General features: G+C 48.6%; 3 protein-coding genes across 3 annotated transcripts; 2 read left to right on the top strand and 1 right to left on the bottom strand.

Annotated features, from left to right (window-relative positions):
• Positions 1-393: 393 nt before the first annotated feature.
• HO173_010580 (uncharacterized protein) lies at positions 394-1645 on the bottom strand (the record flags this gene model as incomplete). The annotated part of the gene is made up of 4 exons (XM_037312465.1): positions 394-735; positions 804-1062; positions 1114-1271; positions 1325-1645. The coding sequence occupies 4 exons, from the start codon at positions 1643-1645 to the stop codon at positions 394-396; spliced, it is 1080 nt and encodes a 359-aa protein (XP_037160681.1).
• A 3941-nt stretch (positions 1646-5586) lies between these two features.
• Positions 5587-6330, top strand: HO173_010581 (uncharacterized protein; the record flags this gene model as incomplete). The annotated part of the gene is made up of 3 exons (XM_037312466.1): positions 5587-5715; positions 5774-5965; positions 6019-6330. 3 exons carry the CDS (start codon positions 5587-5589, stop codon positions 6328-6330), a joined length of 633 nt encoding a protein of 210 aa, XP_037160682.1.
• A 2389-nt stretch (positions 6331-8719) lies between these two features.
• HO173_010582 (uncharacterized protein) lies at positions 8720-10415 on the top strand (the record flags this gene model as incomplete). The annotated part of the gene is made up of 2 exons (XM_037312467.1): positions 8720-8743; positions 9939-10415. The coding sequence occupies 2 exons, from the start codon at positions 8720-8722 to the stop codon at positions 10413-10415; spliced, it is 501 nt and encodes a 166-aa protein (XP_037160683.1).
• Positions 10416-10806: the final 391 nt, after the last annotated feature.

Genomic DNA, 10806 nt, shown 5'->3' on the forward strand with positions numbered 1-10806 from the left:
TTGCGGTGCGATCTACGGTGGTCATGTCAAACCAAGGCGAATCTCGGCAGATTCTAGCCCTTACATCATCTACTCGCGATGTTTGTCTACGAGGAATAGACATTTTTGAGACTCTTTGATACACTTCATGTACATACCTGCCGCTCTACCTCTCTTAGATACCCGCGTTCAGCCATGTTCCAAACCCAAAATATCTACAAAGAAGTAGACATCCTGTGCAAACCCTGAACCCTCTTCTCTCGTCTAAATCAAAAACAGTATGCGTAGAAGGAATTGGAACATGACAACGAGATTAGAGTACGCCTAAAAAGCGCCGGAGGGTATGGCATCGTAAGGGAGATGTTTCGAGTGTTTAGTCGTAAGCCATCAGTCTTATCCAGACGTCGTCCGTCATCATAGGATCAGTGTAGTGAGGTTGCTTTGTATTATAGTATCCTGCACACTTTGCATCGTAAATTTCAGCAGATTGGTGTCTGTGGCATTGGTGAAGTGGACGTATATCTCCCGGTCCTCTGTGCGGTTGAGAGCTTTGAATTTATTTGCAAAGTACTCAGAGGCGGCCTTGTCGTCATTGGACGCTCCTGTATAATCCGGAAAGTAGTCGCTGACGGGTTTTTCAGCGATCTTCTCCTTGAATAGGTCGGTTTTGTTGAGGAAAAGGATGATTGAGGAGCTCTTGAACCAAGTCAGGCTCATTATAGACTCAAAGAGAAGCAATGCTTCCTGCATTTGGTTCTGCGAAATAAGGCAGAGTCAGTCAGTATATTTTAAGGAAAACAGATGCTTCCGAGGCAATCACATACGGCGGTTTTGTCTTCCACCAGACATTGGTCGTAGCCGCTTAGCGCAGCGACAAACATGAGACAGTGGACTCCCTCGAAGCAGTGGACCCACTTCTTACGCTCCGATCGCTGGCCTCCAACATCAAACATGTGGTAATTGAGCTGTCCAAGTTCGAAGAGGGTTTCAGTAATTCCAGTTGTGCGGAGACGAGAGCGTAGGACATCTTGATCACTCGGCAGGTAGTCTCTAGCGAATAGTCGATCTATGTTGGAGTAATAGCTAGGATTTGTCAGCAGTTCAAAATAAAGAGGCACTGGAACTTTAACTTACTATTGTATATTATCGTGGAGTGCATATTCATTGCCACGTCTTATGCATTTTTGAACAGCCTCATCCTCCCACAAGCCCTTCATAGCCATTTGGCATTGCGTTGGAAACGTATCGTCAGGACCGATATCAGCGGCAGACGCTATGATCCGCTCGTACTCCTGGTCCAATATTAGCATAGAGACATACGTGGAGACTATCATTATGTAAGTACCTGTGATTTTTCCTTCTTATACTCCAAGCCAAGCTCCCGCATCTCTTCTGCAATGATCTTGAATGCGACTATCATGTTTGAGAATATGACTTGACGCACTTCCTTTCGCTCATCCAGACGAAAACCTTCAGAGTATATGATCCGCATTTGCTTCAAAATTGTTGACTTTCCAGACTCGCCAGCTCCCAGAAGTAAGATTTTGACTTGTCTTGCTTGCGTTTTCTTGTCTTTCCGAATCATCTTTTCGATCTCCATGTTCTTTTTCCTGTCTTCACTCGTTGAACGGGCGAGGACATTGCCTCCAGACTTGGGAAAGCACATGTTGAAAACCATGGAGCCAAGTTTGGTCTCAATGGTTGAATCGGCGTTTCGTGAGGACGACAAGGTTTCCTAGCTGAGGGAGAATCAGCATTAGCCAGAAGTAGATATTGTCGAGGCTAGGAATAATCGCAACAAAGAATTTGACTCGCAGGGCCTGCTTTCAGTTCCATTCGTGTGGGCCGTACCTTTACTAATGCTGCAGTATATAGTTCTTGCGCAAAGCTGAGGATCGATACCCACCTAGTCGATGTACGATGTCGGGGCAGGACGCTCTATGGCTTTCGAGCCAGGCAGCGAAGGTAGTATGGTAGACTGCAGAAATGAAGGGAGCGTTTCTCTATAGCACACGTATGACATGAGCAGGCGGCTCTGACGTTTGACTCGTATCTGTCGATGACTGCCATCGAAACTCTCCTCTGCAGGGTGTCATTGCGCATGTGGCCCCCACATGACCTAGATGATACCGCGTCTGCAATAAAAAGGATTCAGGTACGTACAAGGCGTAGTCCAATGGAAAACGATATTTTGACGATGCTGGCAGCAGCTGTCCGTGCGCTCCACGATCTGAATCTGTCCTTTCTCTTGACTGATTTGCTGGTTCGCTAGGTATATAGTCTCCCTCCGGCCTCTTTTGAATGTCTGTTAAGGGCGTGGATCCGATGTGGTCCGAGTAATGAAACGTCTAGGTACTGGAAGCAATTGCGACGTCGATAGTCGCTTACCGAACTGTTACGACTCGGCCGAGGGTTGGAATGGGAGCAAATGAGAAATTGGTGGTAGGTCAGATGATGTTCAAGAAATCAAGTCTTCTGGGCCAGGCTCCTGCTTTCCTTTTGCATGGCGATGAGTATGAAAGGAAGACCTAGAGGATGACTGTTCAGCCGATTGAAGCCATTTGCCCGCAGATGGTGATGTTATTGGGAGGTGGTGTGGCAGTGTGGTATGTAGTGTGGTAGGAGCCTGACGTGCAGTGAGCCGTCTGTGTTGCTAGTGGACGGCTTCGCTTTGGTGCAGTCAGCTAGCTCTTGCTTTGTGTTTCAGGCTTCTTTCGTCTAACAAAAGATCCCTGTCAATTCCGGCACTGCGACGGCGGGTCTTCCCTTTGGGTAAAGCGCGCTTCAAATCCAAAATCTTCTTTTTCAGCTTTACTCCCTCACTCACTCCCTCACTCTTTCTTATACTAATTTCAGATTTCTACGGTACTATGCCCTTTATATTCAATCTTGCACTATTGCTCTGCTCCATCATGAGGACTGGATCAAGGCCCAACGCTGGGTTTTCACCTCGCCAATGCCATGGCAGATCATCAGGGTTGATCCTTTCCCCCGCTTCCTTCCTCTCTCTCATGAATCGGGCGTCAACAGAGTTCGCAAGCAGAAGTCCTTCGAACTATGCTGAGCCCCCGGCGTACCAGAGATTGCTTCACTAGGTATGTCATTCAAAAGGCGGCTGTGCATGTCATTGCAAAGCTAAGAGAAAACCTTGTCGATTATGATATCTGCTCTGCGCTCCAAACACTGCATGTTGATTAGGTGCCTTTTTACTCCTGCTACCACTTTACAGTTCGTCAAGTGACTGACCTGAGATTCTGACATTGAATATTGCGGCTGCGGCTTTCGTCCCCTTCGTTTTACGTCCATTTATTTTACGTGAATTACTCCCAAGTCTTGCAATCTTTCTCGCAGCACAACATTGCTTATCACTGCCAGCAAGTATAGTAATGCTAGTTTTGGTTACTAGACCGTTTCTGGAAAATAAGGCGGCAAAAAGCGGCGTTGACTTGTCTGCTGAGATGAAGTGCGCGATGATCGCAGAAAACCCTCCTTAAAAAGAATGGAATGTACCTCAACATCGTGAAGCCCAAGGGAAGAAAGGATCGATGTTATAAAAGCAGCACGAATAACGGCAGGACTAAAACTAGACGTGCCGCGAAAACTATCATTTTCGATCATCTAAGCCCCATGCCGCCTGTGTTGGCAATGCCATTTCAGGACTCGTGGACACTGGACACTACAGCGGGAACATGCTCGGCTCCCATTACAGACCTACCAAAACCGGAACTTGGAGCTCCAGGACAGATCATTCCGATGCATTGAGTACACTCGAGACGCACCGCTATTCCGTCTATTTGATTTCAAGTTCCAATTGCCATCCGCGCTTGGATTTGATACCTCTATTCGTCCACCAAATAACGTACGCTCACGTGTGTTTCAGATCTCGAGAATGAAATAGGTGTTTAGATCTGGATGTGACAAATTACTCGCCGCTCGCGTGGCTTCGTCGTTACTCACTTTTTCTTTGTTTCAGGACTTGATCAGCACCATGGCCCTAGCCATGTTGCACCACTAGCCTTTCGATGGATCATGACGATCCAATCTCATCTACGCAGACAACCAAGAGTAGCAGGCTTTTTGGTAAGCTTCTTGCGGGGCCTGTAACATTTACTTGTACCCTCACCAGCTTTTTCGCAGAGTGAGTGTGTCTCCCCACGGACTTTCCAGAACGAATCGTGGATGTTATTCGGCTCGTCCGACGAGCCACCATTCTTGGCTGGTCTGGGCTTTTCAACTCCTCCGACAAGGCAATCTGATCGAAATTTGAAACTACGCTTCCCACGTTAGTACTGTGGTTGGAGTCTCTTTGACAGTGTGAGGCTTCCAACAGCCTTTGAAGCACCGCCCTTGGTAGTGATTGTGCAATCTCCTGGCCACCACCCTGTGTCTCCCAAAACAAGTTACAAAGGGACAGTACCTGTTTGTCATCAGGCTTCCTTTCAGTTTGGCCTACAAAGTGGCAATGCTTATCTCAGAGCCTGAGCTGCTCAGCATTCAAATCTTTATCCGCCAAGAACTTGCAATCCTTGGTTCCACCCTACCGGGATCATCCGGTGCACATAGTCGATTCTTGTGCTTCCACACTCTGAGAGAGCAAGATCATGGTTCAAGGTACTCGTACTTAAGTAGCAGGTTCCACGACGACTTATAGGTCGAATAACACCTTCCGGATCAGAAGCTTTTACCGCTTTCAGATAGATAGTCGACATGGTAGAATGGTGGAATGGTGGAATGGTGATGGTATGCGGCAAAAACTCCTTCATAAAAGCAATGCACTTATTAGATGTGTGAAACAATCTTCACCGCAATTGTTTGTCATACTCATGACCACTGGTAGCACCAAAGGTAGGGGTGGGGAAAGATTTACTTTTTTTTTGACAGGGGTGATGCCAAGGATCGCTTGCGGGGGCGCTAGCTAGGCGGGGTGCGGGCGCATGATTTGGTAAGGTAAACTGTAAAGTAAGGTAATTCGAGTAAAGTACCCTTACTTTAATTATAAGTGTGCAGGGCAGTGTGCAGCGAGTATGTAGTATGTAAGAAATTGGCTGCTGACGAGAACACCCTGCAGGGCGCTAGAGGGTCGAGTTAAAAAAACGTGCCTCGCGTGCCTCGACCGAAATTTGGATGATCCGACGTATCACGTCTCTTCCTCACCCACATCACATTGGGGGAAAATAAAAAGTAAGCCACCAAAGAGCCTTCCATTTCCTTCTTCGGCAACCATTTCACCATTTCACACGTGGCAACCCTAAGAATGGCTGTGGGGGCTTGCTTCTCTTTGCGGTATATGCTCGCACAGATCGTGGGTAGCTTGACCTCCCTTCTCGTTGGAGGATGCCGAAAGTCGGTGTAGCTGTCGACAGGCTGTGTTGGTCTGCGTCTATATAGCTATCACTTTATTAAACCATCGCTGTCGTCTGATTTATTTCGCTCATTGCTCCCAAAATCTTCCTTCAAACATCTACCATCCTCTTCTTATTCTCGCTCTTCTCTCTTCTTCTTCTTCTTCTTCCTCCACTACACTACCTTGGCCTGACGTTGCCTGACTGCCTGCCATCATCTATCTCTTATATTCCTCGATACTTGACTGCTTGCCCTTTATCCCACATGGATCAGATGTACATGACCCCTACCAGCGACTATTGCGCGTCGCCAATGTCCTTCCCAAATGTTCCTGAGCTGCTGTCTTGCTCATTCGATGACGTCTCAACAGATCCAAGCCCCAGCCCTCCGATGGTGAGTCCGCGAAACACTTTGCTCCACTAACCTCGAGTACTGACCAAACTATTTTCAGATGTATGGTAGCCTCAACAACCGATACCACACATACCCAAGTCCAACATCCTATCCTCAATACGTGGACTCTCAACCACAAGTCGTCAACTCCATCGAATTCACAGACCTCACCCAGCCTCAATTGGAAGATCGACGAAGAAGGCGATCGAACACGCAACAGGATAAAGAGAGCGTCTCGAATATGCGCATCGTAAGTGCAGCCAAACTCCGGTAACGCCGCTCGCCTCGGCTAATCCTTAACAGCGTCGCCGCGCCCAAAATCGAGCCTCTCAGCGCGCCTTCCGCGAACGCAAAGAGAAGCACGTTCAGCACCTCGAACACGAACTTGAGGAGCTCGAGGCAAAGCACCAGAACCTTTCAAGATCTTACACCGATCTTGACAGCACACACGCGAAATTGAAAATGGAGGTCAAGCAGCTACGGAGCGAGCTGGAGTCGGTCAAGTCGTCGCGAGAAGGCTCTGTCAACGAGAATCCACAGTCCAACAGCAACTTCTTCGATCCCTTCTCCTCCGACGGTAATTTTTACGGCTCAGGGACAGAAGTGCGGTTCTGATCATATCTTCTACCTCCTTCTCTCTCGGCCTTGCTCTACGAAGATTGGGCTGTTGGATTTGGCGTGTGAAGGGACTCGCTGTCAAATTTTTGGGTTACCGTGTCTTGCACTTTAGCGCCGATATCGCAGTGTGGTGGCGGCAGCGAAAGGCTGTCACACGCAAAGAACAGGGAAGCTGGGCGCTGGGGCGTTTGCAATCGTTGCCTGTGCCGTTTAATGAACTGTTTTCTAAAAAGCCTTTGGCCAACCTTTTGCTCTTGTAACTGTACAATGATACGATCAATGGAAGATAAGATGCAACCTTATCCGAGTGGGATGCATGCGGTACTATGTACCACGTACCATGTACTATGTATATCGTAAAGTATCTGCAAGGTCTCGCGTTGTTCGTTGCCCTGCAGATGCCATTTGAATCCCGCAATCTGCAATCCTGTCGCTACTGACAGTGACCATAAGGCTAGACGGGCGCCCCGCCGACGTAGAAATTACCCACACACACACACACACACACTGACAGTGACCGCTCCCAACCTTAAACCCCCACAAACCGCTTATTCTCCTTTAGCGAATGCGAGCCTTTTGTTTCTCTTCAGCCTTGTTCCCTCGGTCATTCGAGACATCTTTATGTCCGAGCGCACATTCGCTCCCCTCCAGGCTCCGACCGAGTCGATTCACTGAGGAGGTCCTGCATGGAGTCTAGTATCGCCACCACATTTTTCCTTCTCACTTATCAGTAAGCACATACGTCGGCACACGTGGAGAGAAGCCTGCTGCGTAGGAGGCGTTCTTCGCCGAAGAACGCCTCCCTCTACTATTATTAATATTACAACTCACGGACGGCCCGCCTGGGCTGGGGTACACTGTGTTGTTTTGTTTTGGTCTTCCCGCTAAAAGTTGCGAAGGTCTGAAGCGCGAACTGGTTTCCTCATGTTGGGGGTTGGCGGGGGTGTCAAGGAGGGGTCCACTGCCTTCTGAGTTGTACGGTCTTGCATGCGCCGGGTGACGTGCTTTCTTGAAGAAAGTCCGGAGAGTTCGTAAGAGCGGTCTGGAACCACCAACCACAGCGAACCATGCAGACGTTTGACTGCATATCTCCAGCCTCCTTCTATTATTTTGACTTTGATAGCAAATGCCATATCGAGTATCTGTACCCTTCGCAACGCTCCCGAGGTTCTTGCATTGTCCCAAGACAAAACTATTGATACCAAGGCCTCCACCGCCTTTTCTTTTTTTTTTCCACCAATGTGATCAAACTCTCCCGATGCAAGCTGTTGAATGACCACAATCTTTTCGACTATCTCCAGCCCTACGACAATCTTGAATTATTACTGTTCCACGTCACATGTTATATTCGAACAAGAGCGGAATGACACCGCTGAAGCACAACTTTTGAAGAGAACTCAAGCGAAACAAAGATCATATTGCAGGCTGACGGACGCCGATTGGCTTTGTACTTTGGAGGTGGGGAGTTCGAATCACGCAAATGCCACAGGTGGAACACCAAGTGGAGATAACAGATTTTGAATTGGGCTCACCTGTTCGGGATGAGACAGTCTTACCCTCCGGTAACCGGGCGAGCCCAGATTTCGGACAAAGTCAATGGTAACCTGTTCATCTTCTGGGGAGACAGAGCATGGTGGACTGCCCTTGAGTTCAGGCTACTGAGTACTGTCGACGTTACCGAGAAGCAGAATTGGACATGAACACTTGATCTCGCAGCAAGAGATCCCGCATCATCATTTTGCATCATTAGATTTCTAGTAAGGTCCGTGAAGATGATATTTAGAGATTAGACCATCTGCTGGGTAGATGGGCAAGGAGAGGTAGCGGCCAGCTCCGAGATCAACCTGTACATGGTGTTGGCTGCTAATAGGTCTCGTGGGATCCTATTCTGTTTAGTTCGATCTTGGTAGATGCTCGTTCAAGGTATTTCAGCTACTGACGATAAATAATCCAACTCCCCGCGTGTCCATACAGCATATACTCCCAAGTCTTCGCACTTCTTGAGGCCGAAATCCTCGGACATCTGACTACGGCTTCTCGAGAAATTATAACTATGCATGTACGAGTAGTGGCATATACAGAGGTGCACCGCATCGAAACCCGTACGACTTAGATCCTTCTAAGTTATGACGGTTATACAGATATCTTCGAATATCATTATATATAGTATTCGAAGGTCGAGGCTTTTGATGAATTAGTCGAATGGATCTATTCCTCTTTTGAGTATATATACTATCTATCCCCGGCTGAGAGAAACTTGTACGTTTACGGAGCGCTATACGAGGGTTCACTTTCCTTCTTCCATTCCTAGCCGAGAACAAAATAAAGATAACGCTGGAATGGGAGAGGTAACCGCATTGAGTAGAAACGAGGTAGTAGAAACCCAATGCTGCCAACGTTGATTGAAGATGTCAATTCCTTAATCATTTCGGTAGAAGGTGCGGAGACAGACTTAGCCAATCCAAGGCGAAGAAGTTGTATGATGTTTGGAATTGAAACACCTCGAATGCCAATTTCCAACCCTCGTATGTTCTTCTTCCCGTCGACGACGTACCCCTATTGAATTCGAACCTACGCTGCAGCTGTATCGAGCACAGCAGCAGTAGCAGTGCATATCAAAACACCGCTGTCGGGCTTTCCTGTGCTCCCGTCCTCGCTTTCCCGCCTTTGACTGCATAGAATCACGATCACGTGCAAGATGCAATGATGAATAATCTGCTTCCGGGTGCTCACAGGCTTGTCCTCAGTTTGTTCGGTGCGCCGTTCAAAGGGTTTTGTTACGCTGTTCGCGGAACACCCTGGGCGACATAAGGTATCGAGCTTGTCTCTGGGGAAAACCCCAGAAGAATGGGAGCGTGCTTGCGATGCAGAGTTGATACGAGCCTATCTAAAACGTGGCTGCCTTCGAATACTTCTTCCTGCTGTCACCAGTATTCGACCTCTCCGGCTGCTCCCTGTTGCCAAGCCGACACCAAGACTTCCAAGACTTCCAAGACTTCGCTGCTTGGCTCCAAGACCGCCATCTTAAAAATAAATCTCCCCTCAATGCCTGCCTTCTCTTCTCTACCAAGACCAGCCAAGGACTCTATTCCCAACATGACGCTGCCTCGTCCCCCGTCTTATCCTTTCTTTCCGACCTCGCTGCCCTTCTACCCTTGGCCCTCCTCTTCTTTGGCCTTTCTTGTGTAATACTCTCGTCATGCTTGAAAGCGTTGTGAAGCTTCACGAGATATCCTCTGTCCAACCGTCTACTACTGCTGGTGACCAAGCCATGTCCAGGCTAGTCGCCGAATGTGGACCTCTGAGACCACCTGCAGCAACATATCTAGTCCGTGGGGAAATCGAGTCCCGAGACACTTCTGCTCCAATCAGAATTAACGACTCAACCAACGCACGACCTGGCTCTCACGATCCAGAAAAAGAGCGGATTTCAACGGCATACACGCCCTTCCCGTGGTTCATCCTACCAGCACTCAAGGGTCATCTGTGCTGATGACGGGGATGACGGGGATGACAACGAGTCCAAAGAGCACGCATTTTGGATATTAGTAGGCAATCTTACCTCTAGTGAGATCTCCTCTCACTGACATGTCCGCGATCAACAGATCTACCTCTCCGCCTTGTCGCCTCTTCTTGCACTCTCAATAGCACCTTACACCCTCCTCATGGGCACGCTACTTCTGCTGCTCTTTCCACTGTGCTTCTGCTTGAAGCAGATACCTGTCTGCGCACACTGCCGTCATTTCCTTTCGCCGCTACTCGTCCTCCAGCTCAAGCTCGTATACTCTTCCTGCGACAGAGATGACACTGTCCATTCCGAGACAAGCGGTATTATGGTGCTTGTCCTTGTCTCCATGCTCTCTCCTCTGTATGCCATGGCTATAGCTGTAGCGGCTTGGGTCGCTGGTGTTTTCTGGTTCTACACTGCTATGTTGGGAAATCCAGACGGGAGAGAAGACAGAGATGATGGAAGAGAGACAGTTCTAGCAGTGAGAGGATGGTGGGAAAGGTGGTTAATCCAATGCTTGGAGCCAAAGCGAAGTTCCACATTGCGGGATGGTGGACCAGAAAGTGGCTGTTGAGAGCCAACGCCACTGAACGATTGAGTTTTGTCTGCTGCGAGGATCTAGAGCCAGCGTGAAAACAGGGGTCGAGGTCGTAGGCAAGGAGAGTTGATGCGCTGTGTTACAGCTGGGAAATCGTGATATATACGTGAGGGGCCACGCGGCGCGAATATATGAACGGTCGTCTGATTGAAGGGATCTCGAGTCACGATCACACAAGATGAACGGGCAAATCTAGTTAACGAAGGCCCTTTGGGAGGAGGAGAGCTAGCTACTACTCTATGCGTTAAGGGAGACGGTAACAGCGCAGGTGTCATGTCGATTGTCGCTTCCCCTCTGATCCTCTATATATAAAAACCCGAGGGATGTAGGAACTGTTCCAAGACGTTTTTTTTCCTGCGAGGTCGAC

The sequence above is a fragment of the Letharia columbiana genome, assembly GCF_014066305.1.
Source record: "Letharia columbiana isolate WasteWater2 chromosome Unknown Sc0000050_s0, whole genome shotgun sequence".
Classification (NCBI taxonomy): domain Eukaryota; kingdom Fungi; phylum Ascomycota; class Lecanoromycetes; order Lecanorales; family Parmeliaceae; genus Letharia; species Letharia columbiana.